Here is a 20,323-nt window from a genome sequence, read left to right as displayed (position 1 = left end):
TAAATTGAGAAAAAATTAGCATCACAGGTATCACAAGTATCAGGTAACATGGATTTGATAACTTTTATAATTGAAGACAAAAAAAAAAAAAAAAAACTAGTTTGCGTATGACGTCCTGTCAACCAGACCAAAAATACCGTACTGCGCAGGTCAGCAACCAATCACGTCGCGGCCTTTGCTCTGACGTCAGATGCAAACTTGTCTTTTTAATTCGGTCTTTAATTATATCGTTACCCAAGACTAAATTTTAATTGCTGTAAGCGTGTAAATTCAACCAATTTTGGCCAAACATGACGGAAATTGTCTGCATGTAACATTAGCTGTTATGGGCAAAAGTACTTTGACATTTTGACTGAAAAAACGGGTGCAAAATGAGAGAAAAAATTGTAAAAAATAATAATTTATTAATAGATTTTGGTGATGTTTAGAGTCATTTGATACCAATAAAAACAAGACTGACCAACCGGCCCCTACGTACTTGAAAGTTCCGTCCGCCCGTAGAACAGGGTTTTTTGCATATATGTCGCCCAGACAACAATAATACTGGGTTCTCCAATTACTTTAACCAGTGCATTTGTTTAGGACACACTTTATTTTTAATAATCGAATCGAGAAATTTCATAAATGGAACTATGCTGTATTTATTACAATCGGGCGGGACTAGTCCTCATTTTAGTTGACGCCGCGGTAGACTGAAGTAACGTATCATATTTTGGGGGAATATTTGGTGTAGCGGAGGTAGAAATTATCGGGCTTGACTACAAAAAAGGTAAGTACATAAACTTTTTTACGAAAAATGATAACATGTAGCAATGGGATAAATAAGGCACAAAGGAATCGAGCACAATACGTCGTTTAGTGTTAACATTGACTTCTTCTTTAATGTATTTATTTATTTTATTTCATTTATTCATTTCATGTGTGGGATATTGTATGTTGTAGTTTTGAGTTGAAACACAAGATATAGAGATGAATTTATTTGAATTGTTTGCATGGGCATATAAACTCCTCAACAAAAGTTTGGAAAGTTTTTTCAAGCATCTGTATCTCAAATTATTTGTGACATATTCATATCGTGTTGCATATCAATAGATAACTACAATACTCCCCTTTACAATGACACCCCATTTGAAACAGTAACATATTTCACGGTTGAGTACACGCCTTGTGAATGTAGTGGGATGTCAAACAGAATTTGCCAAATTGACCATTATTCTGTGCTCAAATAACACTAGTCACTAACCTCAATAGCGGGTGGAAGAACCACAGGCAGCCACAATAGTCATGCACCTTCTCCTCATGCTGCTACCGACCTGGTTACACGTTACTGTGGCATGGCATTCCATTCATCAACAAGGATTAGTCGCAGGTCAATCAATGTGGTTGCATATGGGCTTCTCTGACACGTACAGCACGATCAAGTTGGTCTCACAAGTGTTCAATCGGGTTGAGGTCTGGCCCCCGGGTCTGGCCCTGATGGCAGGCCATTTGGCTCTACTCCCATATTCTGTAGGTAGTCGTTGACTACCGTGGCTCTGTGGGGCGAGCGGTATCATCTTGGAGGATTGCATTAGGTCCCAAATTGTGAAGATATGGATTGCAGTTTGCTGCACAGAATAATGCTCAATTTGGCAAATTCTGTTTGAGACCCCACTACATTCACAAGGCGTGTACTCAGCCGCTTCAAATGGGGTGTCATTGTAAAGGGGAGTATTGTAGCTACGCAATGATATGCAACACGATATAAATATGTCACAAATAATTTGAGGTACAGACGCTTGAAAAAACTTCCCAAACTTTTGTTGAGGAGTTTAGTTAATGAAACACCTAAGAGCAAGGGCGATATTTAATTCTGATGGGTGCATTTAGAAGGGTTTTTATTCTGATGGGTTGTTTGTCCAAAATCTTTTCTATGGAAGATTGTTTTTGTTCCGAAGTTTCATTAGTTGGAAATTTTGCATTTCGAAGAGTCGTTTATCTGAAACTTTCGGCCCTTAATCGGTTCCGATCAATTATTTATGCAAGTTTATTATATTCCGAAAGGTTTTTCGTCCAAAGGTGCATTATTTCGGACATAATTAAGTGTCATTCACCCGAGAAATAAAGGAGGGTGTTTCTACGATCAATTACTGTTCCATAATAATGGCATAAGGGTATTTCCACCGATAGGTCGGACGATTTAAATTTTCACTTCGAAAGAGAGTGTCGGATATTATTTGTCCGAAAGCTTGCATTCCAAAGGGTCGTGCATCCGAACAATTCGGCCCTTACTCGGAAAGGTTATTGTTCCGAAAGATTTTCTTCCAAAGAAGCATTGGTCCGAAAATACAATTCTTCCAATAGCGCGTTTCCCATCAATGACTGATATTTTGAAATGAAGTATATTTCTAACTCACTCCCAAAAAGAGTGATTCACTTATAAAACCACTCAAAAAAGAGTGAAATGTGTTTTTTAACTTTAAAACCACTGCAGAAAGAGTGAAAACCACTCTAAAAGAGTGAATTTCAACTCGTTCAAGGAGTTTTGAAGGACAACACATTTTTAGAGTTGGCCTTCATTTAACTCTTTGAAAGAGTTAAAATTCACTCTTTTGGTTTTCAGTCTTTTTAAAGTGGTTTTTGAGTTTTAAAAAAACACGTTTCGCTGAGTGGTTTTATAAGTGAATCACTCTTTTGGGGAGTGAGAACACCAATTGTGTGTCAAAATTAAGTAAAAGGGCACTTTTTATTAAGCACAGCACTTATTGGAACATCGAAATAATAATTAAAAAAACTCCGAACCAGTGAAATCAGAAATCGTAATATTAACCTTGAAAATAAAAATTCTATTTTTTCCACATTTTCACTCCATAATGATAAGCTCCGGATAGGATTATTGATATTTTGTATTGATTCTTCGAACATGAATAAATCAATGGCAATGCAAGGACTCAATGTCATTTTACCATAATTATGCTACCAATTTAATTAACGTAAAAGCCTCTAAACATAAAATGCAATAACTGGCCTGCGTCAATAAACATCGTTGCTACGACAGCAATTTCAATGCATCAAAACATTAAGAATTTTGGCGAGCAATGCATGTAACACTGTCATTATACCATTTTTATGTTACCAATAATGTACAATAATCAAACATAATTTTGCACTAATTGCCCTGCGTCAATTAAACTCGTTGCTACGACTACAGCTTCAATACAGCAAGTCGCCCTAAATACCATTAAGGCGATCAGCTCTTTTTGATGGAAATTTTTGGCAGGAAATAATCCCACTAGAATGTTAAAGTAGCCTTTTTCAACACCTAAATATCATAGTCAAGAAAATAATAATTATGTATCTGGTAGCTTAGATTACGAGTTTCATATACTTTATATAATTGAAGACCGAATTAAACAGACTAGTTTGCGTATGACGTCCTGTCAACCAGACCAAAAATGCTGTACTACACAGGTCAGCAACCAATCATGTCGCGCCTTTGCCCTGATAGTCTTTTTAATTCGGTCTTCAATTATAGTTGTATTAATTTTGATCAAAAACATGCACCATCAGGGGTCCATTTCACTAAACTTTTAACTTTTCGTAACTCAAGTATATAACCGTTCGTAAAGTTACGAATACCCAATACTAGACGTAACTTTACGAAGGGTCTCTGTAGTAAATCCCTATTACTTATGATGGTACCGGGTACCGTTCGTAAATGAGTTTTGTGAAATGGAACTACGATTTCGTGACTTACGAAGCTTCGTAAAGTTTAGTGAAATGAAACTCGAGGCCATAATTCTTCTCAAATGAACCCCAAATCATTATTATATATACGCGTGTAGAAAACCCAGGGGCGTGGCCAACTTTCTTTGAGGTCTAAATAAAATGTGTATCATTTTGACCGGGTATTATAGGTGGGATATATATTTATATATACTTAAAGAAATTGTAAAAGTTTTCGAGCTTTAAAAAAGGTGGTATTTTACACTATTAATGCTCATGATCGGGTGAACTTTGGTGAGAAACGGACTCCTTGCCCGTTTTCATTTCCATTGGCTTCCCGATTTTCGTTTTTTGTTTTTGTTTTTTTTTAGAGGGGCGCTTTTATCTTTCATTTTTTGTCAGGGGGGCACTCTGCCCACCCCACCGCTGGATACGTTACTGAGAAAACCTCCATGGAAATAACTTCTACGGCGAAAATTTTGCCCTGTCAATACGTTGTTTTTGAAGGGAACTTTTAAGAAAGTTAAGACTCTGGCTTCGAGAGCAGGCTAGGCTTACTAGCCTCAAGGCCACCATAAGACTAAGGCTTACTAAGACTCCTGCCGAGAAACTCGCCCTTAAATGAGCAGCAAAGTAATGTTTTACCCAAATACAAGGCTGTATCAAAATGATTGGTACCCATCAGTTTTTAGTTATTATGAACAAGACTTCCACATCAAAATGCAACACAAGATTCACCTAATTTGTAGATTAATGTTGTGAATGGATATAAACTCTAAATTGTTACAATTTCAATATAATCCAATATTGCATTTGGAGGCACTTGAAAACTGATGGGTACCAATCATTTTGATACAGCCTGTATAGCTAGATTTTTTCAAAACAAGTCAGGGGTAAAATTTTATACAGTTGTTATGGGGTTCTATACGTACATCGAAATTATGTACAATTTTACACATTACTTTTCTCTGTGTGTATTTGCTTAATTTCTCCACAATGAGACTTTTATATGATTTTTGTTTCTCAATATTTCTACGGCGAAAATTTTGCCCTGTCAATACGTAGTTTTTGAAGGGAACTTTTAAGAAAGTTAAGACTCTGGCTTCGAGAGCGGGCTAAGCTTACTAGCCTCAAGGCCACCTTAAGACTAAGGCTTACTAAGACTCATGTCGAGAAACTCGCCCTTAAATGTCTTTAATTTCAAGGTCGAAGTTGTCAATTTTCAAAATTCATCAAAGTACATAAAAGCCGTCTTATTATATAACGGCATAAATTATTCATCTTACTTGTTTCAGGAATTGAAATAATAAACAAATACAATTCCAATGGTTATTTTTGTCAGAGATATATAATAGATAGCAAACCTCTTCCTTACCAATAAATTTCACATATTAATCCAATCCCTGATTCCGCAGGGGGAAAATATAATTATCCAATTTTTGTCACTTTTTGTATCAATGCAAAGAAAGCATAGGTTGTGTAAATCATGAAATGCTGAAATTGTGTAAACTTTACACAATTTTGGTGCACGTATAAAACCTCATAAGCAAACTTTGCCTAGCAAAACTTGGGTGAAAAATTACAGTGCAATTAAGTAAAAACATTACAAAATTTTACTGAGCAGCAAAGTAATGTTGTACCCAATACAGGCTGTATCAAAATGATTGGTACCCATCAGTTTTTAGTTATTATGGACAAGACTTCCACAACAAAATGCAACATAAGATTCAATTTGTAGATTAACATGATTAATGTTGTGAACAGACATAAATTGTTACAATTATTTCAATATAATCCAATATTGTATTGGGAGGCAGCAGACTTCTTAATAAACTCGAAAACTGATGTGTACCAATCATTTTGTTACAGCATGTAGCTAGGGTTTTGTACAGAACAAGTCAGGTAAACTTTTATACAATTATTGTTATGAGGCTCGTACATCAAAATTATGTAAAATTTTACACATTACTTTTCTCTGTGTGTCTTTGATTAATTTCTCTACAATGAGAGTCATCATTCTTTAATGACTTCAGAGTACCAAGAAATATCGAATCTTTGGAATAATTAGCCTTAGACCCCCTCCCCAATTACACACACCCCCATAAAAAGAAAACACTCCCGCATACAAGAAGCATTGACAAATAATAGTGATTTTTTTTCACCATGTTTTCCAGAATGGCATCCCTGATCCTGCTCCTTATCTGCATTGGTATCCTCTCAACAGTTGAAGCTCAACAACCTTCACCTGGCGAATCTCAACCAGCTCCATGTAACTCATGTTGTCAAGGGCCAGCTGGCTTACCAGGCATACCAGGGGTACCAGGGTCCATTGGGTCACCTGGACGAGATGGCTTCAGAGGTGAACTGGGTATGAAGGGTGAGATTGGAGAGACAGGTGTTATTGGAGAAAAGGGAGACCAAGGATTGGAAGGTTTACCTGGTGCTGATGGTCAGCCGGGTGTTGATGGTCAGCCAGGTACTGATGGTCAATCTGGGTCAATTGGAGAGATCGGTCCACCAGGCCCTCAGGGCCCTTCCGGTGATAAAGGAGATCAAGGTTTGGACGGACAACCAGGTCCTGATGGTCAACCTGGACCTGCTGGACCAAAGGGAAGCACTGGAGACATGCCACAAATACAAAACTCTGCGTTCTCTGTTTTCAAGACATCTAGCCAAACTGGTAATGATGGCGATGTTCTAGCATTTGAATATGTAGAGACCAATATTGGATCGAATTTCAATATTGCAACTGATAAATTTACGTGTGAATTTGCAGGGACATATGTGTTTATGTTCACGATACTCAGCATTCGCAACAATCATGATCCAGCTATTCAACTTGTAAAAGACGATGCTCTGATCAGTACGGCATACAATCATGAAGTTGATGAGAGTTCTACTATCAACCACCGTTCAGCCAGTAACACGGCCATAGTTCGGTTGTCAGTAGGTAATCAGGTGTGGTTGAGATTTGCATTTCGTAATGGAGAGCAAGTGTACGGTGACAATTACAAATTCACCTCATTTTCTGGATTCTTGCTCTACGCTGAATAAAGACTACAAGGACACCTATTAGCTATCTTTTTTTGGACTTAAAATTTAAAACATCTCTTGATTTTAGACATTTGCTTAGCCCAACATGAAACTAGAGGCTGCAAGAACAACATATATTGGAGAATGGTGTAAATGTTTCATACATGGAAATAGGCAATGTGTCAGCTACCAGTGGCATTTTAGGCCAAAATAAACAAGTATGTTTGGTTGCCCTCAGAGACCGAGAAAAATCGTTATTGTTTTGTTTTTTTGGTTTTGGTTTTTTCAATCACTTTTAAAAAGAAACCTTAAATTTGGACAGTATCAAGGACATTTTATATTTGTTATTCACTCATTTTATCTATTAAATGCATATTTGATTAAAAACAAGTATTTACATTTAAACCCAGTCCAGAAACACACATTTGTCTTTTTTTATGTGTTTATTTAAGCATCTAGGGGCATGTTCGCGTAAAAGCTGGCAACCAAATTATTTTGGTTAATTGGGGTAGACTGAATTCAAAAATTTTGTCTGCCAAGCTATATTGGAACCCCGTGACCCTCAAAAAAGACGCCCAACCCCCTTACATGCTCAAACAGGGGGCAAAAATTAAACATGCTTCAAATTCACTAAAAAACATGTCAAATTATTTGTCTGGGTCTAAGGATCACAAAAATGTAATATATTTGCATGTAATGCATATAGCTATCAAGTTATGAGGCTCAACAGGTCAACGGTCTATTTGCATGATATACAGGGGTGAACACTTTAAGTTGCTCATGTTCAAAGGATGCAGGAAACGAATAGTTTTTACTATCTGCGATGTCAAATTCAGAAGATATGTGAAAAATGAATATAAATTCCATTGAATCCTATGGAATCCAACATATCTTTTGACTCTTCGATGTGTAACATGCTAACTAGACATCGCAGATAGTGCAGCTATTCTTTTTCTGAAACCTCTAAACTAGGCGAACAATTTGCGTCAACCTTGGAGCAACTTTTACTTTTGACCCATACACAACAAACTAATCGACCTGTGACCTTTTGTGCCCCATAACTTTTTAACAATATGATGAACACGCACAAACATTATACATTTCTGGAATCCGTGGAGCCAGACCCATAATTTGACATGTTTGAAAGTACAATTGGAATAAAATTAACTTTTAACCCCTATACGATCCTATGGGATCCTGTGGGGGTCTTTTTGAGGGTCACAGTCTCAGAATATTGCTTGGCAGACAACAGATTCGACTTCAGCATACTCAAAATAACAAAAATAAGCTACTTGCCAACTTTAACGTAAACTTGCCGCGAACCCGATTTTTCCAAAATAGAACCAGTCTATACTAGCCTTTTCAAAATCGAGGAAAAGCCCATTAAAAAAATCAACCTACCGACCCTCCAAATTTTTGTCTTGGAAGGGCAACCAAACAATTGATATTTTTGGCCTTAGTTACAATCTTTTATCGCTCGGGTTAGAAGGTCATGCCCAGGTCAACCTTTTACTGTGGAGAGGCAAAGCCAAATCGTTCCCATTTGTAAATTTTTTGTCCCGTTTATAGTACTTTTTACTTTTTGCCCATTTTATCCACTGGTTATATACCCGATCATTTTATCGTGTAGAAAACGAGCTGTGCCACTTTCAAGCACTTCAAGCATATCGTGTTAAATTGACCTTTTTAATATGATGAGCACTATACACATCTGATATCACAAAATAAATAAATCAGAAATTATATTACACTATTTCTTTACAGTTTATAAATATATAATTGTAGGGTAATTTTGGTTCAAACTTGAGGATCCTTGAGGACAGGAACGGGCCCTACTTGAACTTGAAAGTTCTACGGAAATAACCAGCTGACGGAACATAATCTTTACGCATTAATTTCGACAACACTCCTTACCAACACAAGACAACCGTTGACTCTGTAGATACAGTAACATTTCTTCTTTTATTATCTTACGTTGATCCATTAAATCTGTCTTTAAAACTTCTAATAAGCATCATCGGAAAATGGTAAATACATTGTTTGGCTTCGTCGGTCAGATCCGCCATGTCCTGTCCTGAGCTAGAAACTTTAAACTGCCTGAGGGCGCCAGACACGCACTGCCAGAAGGGAACAGGCCTAAAGCGATTATCATTGGCACCAACATTCCGACCCCTAATTGTATTCCCTTACAATTACCTGAATTGACAACAATTGGGTGCCAAAGAACTCCAAACATACATGGCGCATATGATAGACATAGCTACCTAAGTTTAAGATAACACAATGCAATAATAAAACAATAAGTAGCCTATCCCGGTAGCCTATACAGTGAACCATCCTCCATACATGATTCATTTTGATTTATAAATTTTGGCATATAAAACAGAACTGGCATACAAACATGCCAACAGATCTATTTATCATAAAAGAAACAATTGAAACTCCATTTTATCGAAGATCTTTCACTGTATCTGATAGAACTCTTAAATGGAAACATGAATCAAACCTGATCTGAATCATGAAACACTCTTCTTGTGCAGTATTATGTATCAATAAAAGGCAAATAAAGAAAAAACTATCTCTGAAATTCTTGTGTGAGCAGTCAATTTTTTCTAGACTACATGAGTGTAATTTGGTACAGTAATTAAACACCATTAAAAAGGTACCTGTCCAAACCTGCACAAAAATATCTGATTTTCAAACATAATCATCTACCTTCAAAAGAAAACTAAATTTTGCAGAAATTTTTCCAAGTAACATTTGACATGTATTTTTGACATGCTTAATTTGTGGGAACAAACAGAACCATTTTACAATATCATACTCTACTGCTGGATCTGCATGAATATAACTTAAACCTTGATTAACTCACCAATGGTAACTCAAAACTCACATGAAACTTTTCATGGTTATCAGATTAATCAATACAACAATTAATGGTCAAAAACTTTGTATTTCAACCACACTTTATCAAAATGAATGACTGAAATTTCCCCAAAACTGGAATTTCAGATTGATGCACATCACTGTGATTTGAATTGGATCTTAAGCTAACTCTTAAATTTCTGAACACAAGATTATGAATGTTGTCTAGTAAATGTGTACAGATAAAACACTCAAATGTCAGGTAACCAAGTAATCATTGTTTTAACACACATAAAATGATTCAGTTTACTAGTCCTCATGAGAATCCTGGTTCTCCTATCCTTAGCTGCTGTATACTAAACTGCTCTGCTTTTGCCTCTCATAACAAGAAATTAAGAAATTCGTATCCCAGAATCACATGCCTGGAATGTGTATCCAAATCTGTAGGTCTGAAGAGCTGTATCCAAATCACCATCCATGTAAAACATGTGTATTGCCTGGGTACAACCATGACAATAACAAATTATAAAATTGCCTGTGCACAACCATGGCAATGATAAACACAATATAGGTGCTCCTTCAAACTGAAGCACGATGAATGCTGACCACAGATGCAAGCCTATGTTGCTATTCTGAAATTTTGCAACACTGATTATGTTGCATGGCAGTTGCTTGAACACACATTTACAAACAGGCTATTTGGGCAGAGTAGTTTGAACAGTCTAACTGTGTAGCATAGAGCAATCATTCCCTTTAAACACAGTAGACATCCAAAATACTATATTATTAGCATTGATGTGTTTCCAAGGAACATGCACAATACAACTTTAAGTTACCTAAACCATGGCAACTTCCAAATAACTTTATGAAGATTGGCTTGTAATATAAAAACACTGCTGCAGGATCATTGATCACAACTAGTAAATCACAGGTAAACTTGACAGTCATTTCTGCTTGGCTCTAAAAATGATGACTTGTACCATGTAGTATCCTTCAACTTTTAAAAGATGACCTGCATTCCATCTGTTGAACACATGTAGAGCTCCATAATTCTGAAGATTAAATCCCCAAACATAATCTGGTTGAAGCAATATCCATAATTATTTACCTCCATTCATAGCTCATGGTGCCACACTTTCTACATGCTGAAAATTATACATGGCTGCTCTAATCTGGTACACTGCTGACCATACATGCACACAAACTGCACATTATATTATTCAATGCTAACTTAAAAGTTGCTTGAACATGTTCAGAGTAGTTTGGATGGCCTCAATCATACACAATGGGCAAAATAAAAGACAGTAGGGCATGACTGAAATCCGAAATACTCCAAACCTCAAGAAATATTATGCATGTCCAAGAAACCTACCAAATAGGATACTCTGTGTGTAATTTCAATTTTCACACCCTGTGTGCAAGCTATTTCAATTTTCACACGTGTGGGCAAGCTATTTCAATTTTCACCCTGTGGGCAAGCTATTTCAATTTTCAGTTAATTGCACAACACAAAATTTGGGTGGAATATTTAGCATATTACGGGCTGTTTTCCAATAAATTTGGTGTCGGAGTAGTTTGAGCGATGCCTCTGCACAGCGTTTACACTCGGACGATACTTGCTGTTCCAACTTGCTGTATGATACGTCAGCTGCCTGCTCCTACTTGCTGTATGGTGCCAAACTGCTCCTCTTTGTGATGTCACAGATGAACCACGTACATTCTTGACTGCTGCAGATGCCAAGTTGTTGCTTGCAGTAGATTCACACCACAACTGGAGATAGCTGTCGCACTTTAGGTAAACATACTTTAATGTCATATAGCTGATGTATTGTAATAAGCCCATTTTCAATATAGGCTTTAGCTACAACAAAGGTCCTTTATTCTCAGTAGGAACTGTACTGTTGATTAATCTCACTGCATGTAGGCTGACAATTTTAATTTTTAAGCACACATTGAAAGTTACTGTTGGCCATGTGGAATTCGGGGTCCAAATTGCTTTAAATTTAATTCAACAAGAACCCCTCTCCCAATCCGGCATAGTACCTCACAAATTGCCTGCCTACACAACAGATTAAGTGTCCATTTCACTTATTTGGCCTACTATCCATTTTACAGGTCAAGACGCTTTGGTTGTCTTAAAACTCTGGTCTTAGTAGCTTTGGCTGGTTCTTGTTTCATATTCACGGTTTGTTGCATCTGGTTACTTTGGTTGCAATTCACGGATTTTCCTTGAGTTTCTGGATCCTGAAGATCAGCTTCCAAAAGCAAAACCAGTTTGGTTACTGGTCTATGAAGTGTGGTGGTTTCAGTTTTCACACGAGCTTGTCTCACATGACCATTTGTATCTGGGAATGTTTCAAGCACTCTTCCCATGAGTCATGTGTTTCTTGGTAGCGACTCATCCGCTATCATTACTACATCTCCTACAATCAGGTTTCTCTTAGGCTGTAACCATTTTTGCCTCTGCTGTAAGTCCGGTAAATATTGCTTGATCCACCTGTGCCAAAATAAATTGGCCAGGTATTGCATTTACGCCATCTTTTTTTTGCGTAAATGTCTGTCTTGCTGAGCACTCCTGGTTGGTGAACTTTATTTGGCCTTAGCAGTAACAAATCATTCGGCGTTATAACACCCAAGTTGTTGGGGTCATCTGATGATCAGGTCAAAGGGCGGCTATTTATTGTTGCTTCAACCTCGCATAGAAAGGTACTCAATTGTTCTTCACTTTGACAAGTTTTCAAATGCTGGGTCAGTAGGATGGATTGTAGGATTTTCCTGACAGTTCGAATCTGCCTCTCCCACACTCCACCATGGTGGGAAGCTGATGGGGCATTGAAAAACCACCTAATTCCCTTGTCACTGGTAAATCTCTCAATCTGCTCTTGGTCCAACTCTTTGAACGCTTGCTTGAGCTCGGCGTTTGCGCCCACATAATTTGTCCCGTTGTCGGATCTCATTTCTAGGACTGGTCCTCGTCTAGCCATAAAGCGCCTGATTGCGCTAATACATGAACTGGTATCCAAGCTTTAAGCAACTTCAATATGAACAGCTCTGATTGCCAGACAGGTGAACAATACCCGTATCTCTTTCTTGAAGTACGCCCACATTTGATAATTAAAGGCCCAAAATAATCTACTCCAGTTCTTGTAAATGCTGGTTCCTCAGGTGTAACACGATTTGCTGGAAGGTCTGCCATTTTCTGGACTCCAACACTGGCTTGATACTTTTGACATGTCACACACCGCTTCACAATCTTTCTCACTTCTGTATTGGCCTTTACTATCCAATATTTCTGACAAAGCTCAGCCATTACATGGTTCCGGCCTTGATGGTTGACTTGACGTTCATGCACGTGCCTTATAATGAGGCTAGAGACATGATTATTCTTTGGAAGAATAATTTGATGCTTGGCACTGACTGGAATGGGTGCATTGCGTAATCTGCCACCCACTTTAAGTAGTCCATCATGTAGGACTGGGTCTAGATTGGCTACTGCAGAGTTCATTGGTTTCTGTGTGTCACTATTGGGGTTTTTCTTTGTCTGTTGTAGGAACTTTAATTCTTGAGGGAATGACTTCTGCTGCACATATCTGATGATAGCAATTTCTGCTTCATGTAAATCAACTGCAGTGAGTGACTTCTTTCCCTGGAGTTCTTGACTTCTGTTTGTGTTTTGTCTTCTTCAGCAATAACTTCTTAAGTTTTAGCCACCATGCTACAGCCCTCTTCAGACGCACCCAATCAGAAAAATGGTTGAACATCTCATCAATAATGTCACTATCATTATCAACCACTTTTTTCTGTACGTGTATTGCTTGAACTTTGATCTGCTTTATTTCCGGATCTGGCTCTATGGTACTATCTTGGTTGGCCTTAGTTACTGGCCACTCACTTTCTTCAGGAACTTATCAACCGTCTGACCTCTGGAGTTATCATCAGCCGGATTGTTGGCCGTATCCACATACCGCCACTGCTCTGGTTCCGAACCCTCTCTTATTATACTAAGACGATTTGCTACGAAAGTCTTGTATCGTGCTGCCTCGTTGCCAATGTACTGCAACACCGTCATACTATCAGTCCAGAAGAAGGTCTTATCTATCTTGAAGTCTAGCTCTTTCTGGATCACATGGTTGAGTTTCACTGCCACTGTTGCAGCTGTTAGTTCCAGGCGAGGTATGGTCACTTGCTTGAGTGGTGACACTCTACTCTTGCTTGTCACCAGTGAACAATGAACTTCTCCTCCTTGATTGGTGAACCTCAAATATGAAACAGTACCATAGCCCAGCTCACTGGCATCACTAAAGTGGTGAAGTTGTACAGTATTTGTAATACCAAATTCATCTGGTACAAAGCATCTTCTTATACTAAAGTCCGATATTTTGGGGATCTCACTTAGCCATTGTTTCCATTTCCTTTAATGCTCTGAAGGAATTCTGTCGTCCCATCCTATTTCTAGCTTGCAAAGATCTTGTAGGATTCTCCGTGCTGGCAGTATCACAGGTGCTATAAATCCCAGGGGTCATAAAATGAGCTTACCACTGAAAGAATACCACGTCTGGTGGTAGGATGGTCCTTCACTTGTACTCGAAATCCAAATGAGTCTACTTCTGGAGACCAAAGGACTTCAAGAGCCCTTTCCACAGGCAAAGCATCTTGGAATTCAATACTTCTCACTCCTTTTGCTCTTTCTTCTGCGGAGATCGATTCAAGCACCTTCCTACTGTTTGATGCCCATTTGGTGAGATTGAATCCACTTTGTTTCATTACAGCTCTCAGATTACTAACCAGTAGTATAGCTTCTTCTTCAGATTGGACTGACTTCAAGCAATCATCCACGTAGAAATTCTTTCTGAAACAGTCTGCTACACTCTCGCCATACTTATCAATATCACAGGTGTCAGCCGTGTGTCTCATGACGAAGTTAACACATGAAGGGGATGACGTCGCCCCAAACAGATGAGTCTTCATCCTGTATTCTCTTAATGGTTGCGTGATGTCACCTTCTGGCCACCACAAGAATCTAAGTAAGTCTCTATGTTCATATGGCACAAACACCTGGTTAAATGTGCCCTCTATGTCCGCTGTTAATGCAACTGCACTCTCCCTGAATCTCATCAGAACCCCTATCAGAGAGTTGGTGAGGTCAGGTCCTTGTAGGAGTTGCTGGTTGAGGGACACTCCTTTGTATATGGCTGCGCAGTCGTACACGAGTCTTAGTTTATTGTTTTTTGGGGGTGATACACACCATGATGTGGTAAGTACCACAGTTTACCATCATCTATGTGTATATCTTCCTCAGATACTTCTTCTGCATAACCTTTGTCAATGTAGGTATTCATGGCCTGTGTATACTCCTTTTGGAACTCCTCATTCTTTCTCAATTTGGTTCTCAAGTGACAGGCCCTTTTCTCTGCCAATACACGGTTGGCTGGAAATTCCATCTTCGGATCCCGTAATGGGATCCCAAGCTCATAATGATTATCTACCTTTCTAATGCTTTCTTCTGCCATTTTGATGAATGTCTGGTCCTCCATGAACCTCTGAGGCACTATTTCATCATCAATAGTTCTCTCTGAAAAATCATGATTGTACATGGTGACCAAATGCTGCTCAATTTCCCTTGCTGTCACTCTATAACACTCCAACTGTGATGTGTCATTACCTGGTTTGGTGAGTCCGTGAACTGTCCACCCAAGTAAAGTCTTACATGCAAATGGACCTCCACTTTCACTGTGTACTATTTCCCATGGTTCTAAGGCTTGATGAACATTATTCCCAATCAAAATATTAACATCTCCATCACACTCTTGAAAATCAATACCACTAAGATATGGCCATGACTTGAGATCATCTACCGTTGGCAGATGTGATGTGTTAGCTGGAATCCTATGACAGGTGTAAACATTCAGTAGCTCTATGACATTCTCGCACTTAACGTCCATGACTTCCAATCGCTGTATCTTGCGACTGTCTAAAGATTTAACTCCTGTGATTGTCTGGACCTGTATTTGAGTCTTACACCCAGAAGCACCCAACTGATCGCTGAGGGTATCCGTGCAAAATACTGCGTCGCTGCCTTCATCCAGCATGGCAACCGTTTTTATGTATACGCCAGTTTCCCTGTTGCCCTGCTAGCCCACTAAAGATAGGCTTCTCTGCACTCTGCCCTGAATTTCCGGCCCCGGTGCCACTACTACCAGTGCTTTTTTGTGCACCTCCATTGTCTTCTTTGTGCAACACAGTTGGGTGTTTCTTGTTGCAAATTTTGCAGGTTAGTTTTGACGTACAATCTTTGCAAAGATGAGTGGCCTTTTTTGTGCTCTCAAAGCAGAGGCCCTGGCTTTTCATGAAGGTTATTCTTTCCCCATGTGGTTTCCTTTTCAGTTCATAGCAGGTACTCAACATATGTGTTTCACTTCTACAAAATCCACACCATTTTCCTTTGTTGGTAGTTCCAGGCTTCTGCTCCACTGTGTTTGTATTTCCAGGCTTCATCTCCGCTGCACGAGCTGCGAAACTTAAACGTTTCTTGTGTGCAGGTTGATGACTCTTCTGGTCCTCGTCTAGCCATAAAGCGCCTGATTGCGCTAATACATGAACTGGTATCCAAGCTTTAAGCAACTTCAATATGAACAGCTCTGATTGCCAGACAGGTGAACAATACCCCGTATCTCTTTCTTGAAGTACGCCCACATTTGATAATTAAAGGCCCAAAATAATCTACTCCAGTTCTTGTAAATGCTGGTTCCTCAGGTGTAACACGATTTGCTGGAAGGTCTGCCATTTTCTGGACTCCAACACTGGCTTGATACTTTTGACATGTCACACACCGCTTCACAATCTTTCTCACTTCTGTATTGGCCTTTACTATCCAATATTTCTGACAAAGCTCAGCCATTACATGGTTCCGGCCTTGATGGTTGACTTGACGTTCATGCACGTGCCTTATAATGAGGCTAGAGACATGATTATTCTTTGGAAGAATAATTTGATGCTTGGCACTGACTGGAATGGGTGCATTGCGTAATCTGCCACCCACTTTAAGTAGTCCATCATGTAGGACTGGGTCTAGATTGGCTACTGCAGAGTTCATTGGTTTCTGTGTGTCACTATTGGGGTTTTTCTTTGTCTGTTGTAGGAACTTTAATTCTTGAGGGAATGACTTCTGCTGCACATATCTGATGATAGCAATTTCTGCTTCATGTAAATCAACTGCAGTGAGTGACTTCTTTCCCTGGAGTTCTTGACTTCTGTTTGTGTTTTGTCTTCTTCAGCAATAACTTCTTAAGTTTTAGCCACCATGCTACAGCCCTCTTCAGACGCACCCAATCAGAAAAATGGTTGAACATCTCATCAATAATGTCACTATCATTATCAACCACTTTTTTCTGTACGTGTATTGCTTGAACTTTGATCTGCTTTATTTCCGGATCTGGCTCTATGGTACTATCTTGGTTGGCCTTAGTTACTGGCCACTCACTTTCTTCAGGAACTTATCAACCGTCTGACCTCTGGAGTTATCATCAGCCGGATTGTTGGCCGTATCCACATACCGCCACTGCTCTGGTTCCGAACCCTCTCTTATTATACTAAGACGATTTGCTACGAAAGTCTTGTATCGTGCTGCCTCGTTGCCAATGTACTGCAACACCGTCATACTATCAGTCCAGAAGAAGGTCTTATCTATCTTGAAGTCTAGCTCTTTCTGGATCACATGGTTGAGTTTCACTGCCACTGTTGCAGCTGTTAGTTCCAGGCGAGGTATGGTCACTTGCTTGAGTGGTGACACTCTACTCTTGCTTGTCACCAGTGAACAATGAACTTCTCCTCCTTGATTGGTGAACCTCAAATATGAAACAGTACCATAGCCCAGCTCACTGGCATCACTAAAGTGGTGAAGTTGTACAGTATTTGTAATACCAAATTCATCTGGTACAAAGCATCTTCTTATACTAAAGTCCGATATTTTGGGGATCTCACTTAGCCATTGTTTCCATTTCCTTTAATGCTCTGAAGGAATTCTGTCGTCCCATCCTATTTCTAGCTTGCAAAGATCTTGTAGGATTCTCCGTGCTGGCAGTATCACAGGTGCTATAAATCCCAGGGTCATAAAATGAGCTTACCACTGAAAGAATACCACGTCTGGTGGTAGGATGGTCCTTCACTTGTACTCGAAATCCAAATGAGTCTACTTCTGGAGACCAAAGGACTTCAAGAGCCCTTTCCACAGGCAAAGCATCTTGGAATTCAATACTTCTCACTCCTTTTGCTCTTTCTTCTGCGGAGATCGATTCAAGCACCTTCCTACTGTTTGATGCCCATTTGGTGAGATTGAATCCACTTTGTTTCATTACAGCTCTCAGATTACTAACCAGTAGTATAGCTTCTTCTTCAGATTGGACTGACTTCAAGCAATCATCCACGTAGAAATTCTTTCTGAAACAGTCTGCTACACTCTCGCCATACTTATCAATATCACAGGTGTCAGCCGTGTGTCTCATGACGAAGTTAACACATGAAGGGGATGACGTCGCCCCAAACAGATGAGTCTTCATCCTGTATTCTCTTAATGGTTGCGTGATGTCACCTTCTGGCCACCACAAGAATCTAAGTAAGTCTCTATGTTCATATGGCACAAACACCTGGTTAAATGTGCCCTCTATGTCCGCTGTTAATGCAACTGCACTCTCCCTGAATCTCATCAGAACCCCTATCAGAGAGTTGGTGAGGTCAGGTCCTTGTAGGAGTTGCTGGTTGAGGGACACTCCTTTGTATATGGCTGCGCAGTCGTACACGAGTCTTAGTTTATTGTTTTTGGGGGTGATACACACCATGATGTGGTAAGTACCACAGTTTACCATCATCTATGTGTATATCTTCCTCAGATACTTCTTCTGCATAACCTTTGTCAATGTAGGTATTCATGGCCTGTGTATACTCCTTTTGGAACTCCTCATTCTTTCTCAATTTGGTTCTCAAGTGACAGGCCCTTTTCTCTGCCAATACACGGTTGGCTGGAAATTCCATCTTCGGATCCCGTAATGGGATCCCAAGCTCATAATGATTATCTACCTTTCTAATGCTTTCTTCTGCCATTTTGATGAATGTCTGGTCCTCCATGAACCTCTGAGGCACTATTTCATCATCAATAGTTCTCTCTGAAAAATCATGATTGTACATGGTGACCAAATGCTGCTCAATTTCCCTTGCTGTCACTCTATAACACTCCAACTGTGATGTGTCATTACCTGGTTTGGTGAGTCCGTGAACTGTCCACCCAAGTAAAGTCTTACATGCAAATGGACCTCCACTTTCACTGTGTACTATTTCCCATGGTTCTAAGGCTTGATGAACATTATTCCCAATCAAAATATTAACATCTCCATCACACTCTTGAAAATCAATACCACTAAGATATGGCCATGACTTGAGATCATCTACCGTTGGCATATGTGATGTGTTAGCTGGAATCCTATGACAGGTGTAAACATTCGGTAGCTCTATGACATTCTCGCACTTAACGTCCATGACTTCCAATCGCTGTATCTTGCGACTGTCTAAAGATTTAACTCCTGTGATTGTCTGGACCTGTATTTGAGTCTTACACCCAGAAGCACCCAACTGATCGCTGAGGGTATCCGTGCAAAATACTGCGTCGCTGCCTTCATCCAGCATGGCAACCGTTTTATGTATACGCCAGTTTCCCTGTTGCCCTGCTAGCCCACTAAAGATAGGCTTCTCTGCACTCTGCCCTGAATTTCCGGCCCCGGTGCCACTACTACCAGTGCTTTTTTGTGCACCTCCATTGTCTTCTTTGTGCAACACAGTTGGGTGTTTCTTGTTGCAAATTTTGCAGGTTAGTTTTGACGTACAATCTTTGCAAAGATGAGTGGCCTTTTTTGTGCACCCAAAGCAGAGGCCCTGGCTTTTCATGAAGGTTATTCTTTCCCCATGTGGTTTCCTTTTCAGTTCATAGCAGGTACTCAACATATGTGTTTCACTTCTACAAAATCCACACCATTTTCCTTTGTTGGTAGTTCCAGGCTTCTGCTCCACTGTGTTTGTATTTCCAGGCTTCATCTCCGCTGCACGAGCTGCGAAACTTAAACGTTTCTTGTGTGCAGGTTGATGACTCTTCTGGGAGTTCTTGGTGTTGTTTACCGATCCATATAGCGGATTATTGGCCATTCTGGCTTGCTTTTCTATAAAGTTGACAAATTCTTGGAACCCTGCTAACCTTTCTTGTAACTCTAATTTGTCAACCAACACTCTCCATTGGTTGACAATAGCATACGGCAATGCTTCCAATAGCCGACGTATCATGCTAGAGTGGTCAACTTTGCTAGTGAACTGTAAGTCTTGCAGGGTGTTCCAGTATTGACCGATAAAGATGGAGAAACCAGACCATGCAGCGCCATCATCCCTTTTGACATCTGGCCACTGCTCCGCTTTACGTTTAAACGCCTCTGCTATTTTGTATCTGTTTCCGAACTTCTTCTCTATCTGTGCCATTGCTTCAGTGTAAGCTGTAGGGCCTCTGTTTAGCATACCTTTCACCACCTTATTAGGCTCCCCAATTTTTGATTTCTCAAGGAAAAACAACCTGTCCATTTCATTTGATGTTTTGTTCTCAACTGTGAATTTAAAGGTCTGTTTCCATGCATTGTACTGAAGTGGATTGCCATCAAACTTTTCAATCTCTATTTTTGGCAAAGTAGCC

General features: G+C 39.5%; 1 protein-coding gene across 1 annotated transcript in view; it reads left to right on the top strand.

The window, feature by feature from the left end:
* The window catches only part of LOC140167723 (uncharacterized), a 44,933-nt gene that overhangs the window by 10,893 nt on the left and 13,717 nt on the right, over window positions 1-20,323 (top strand). The window contains exons 3-4 of the mRNA XM_072191018.1: window positions 5,575-5,591; window positions 5,880-6,750. Coding sequence (XP_072047119.1) covers window positions 5,575-5,591; window positions 5,880-6,750 — 888 coding nt within the window. The remainder of the gene's footprint in view (window positions 1-5,574; window positions 5,592-5,879; window positions 6,751-20,323) is intronic.

Source organism: Amphiura filiformis, chromosome 13, assembly GCF_039555335.1.
Source record: "Amphiura filiformis chromosome 13, Afil_fr2py, whole genome shotgun sequence".
NCBI classification, from domain to species: Eukaryota; Metazoa; Echinodermata; class Ophiuroidea; order Amphilepidida; family Amphiuridae; genus Amphiura; species Amphiura filiformis.
The sequence above is the reverse complement of the archived record's forward strand: the minus strand, read 5'-3'. Positions and strand labels throughout refer to the sequence as shown.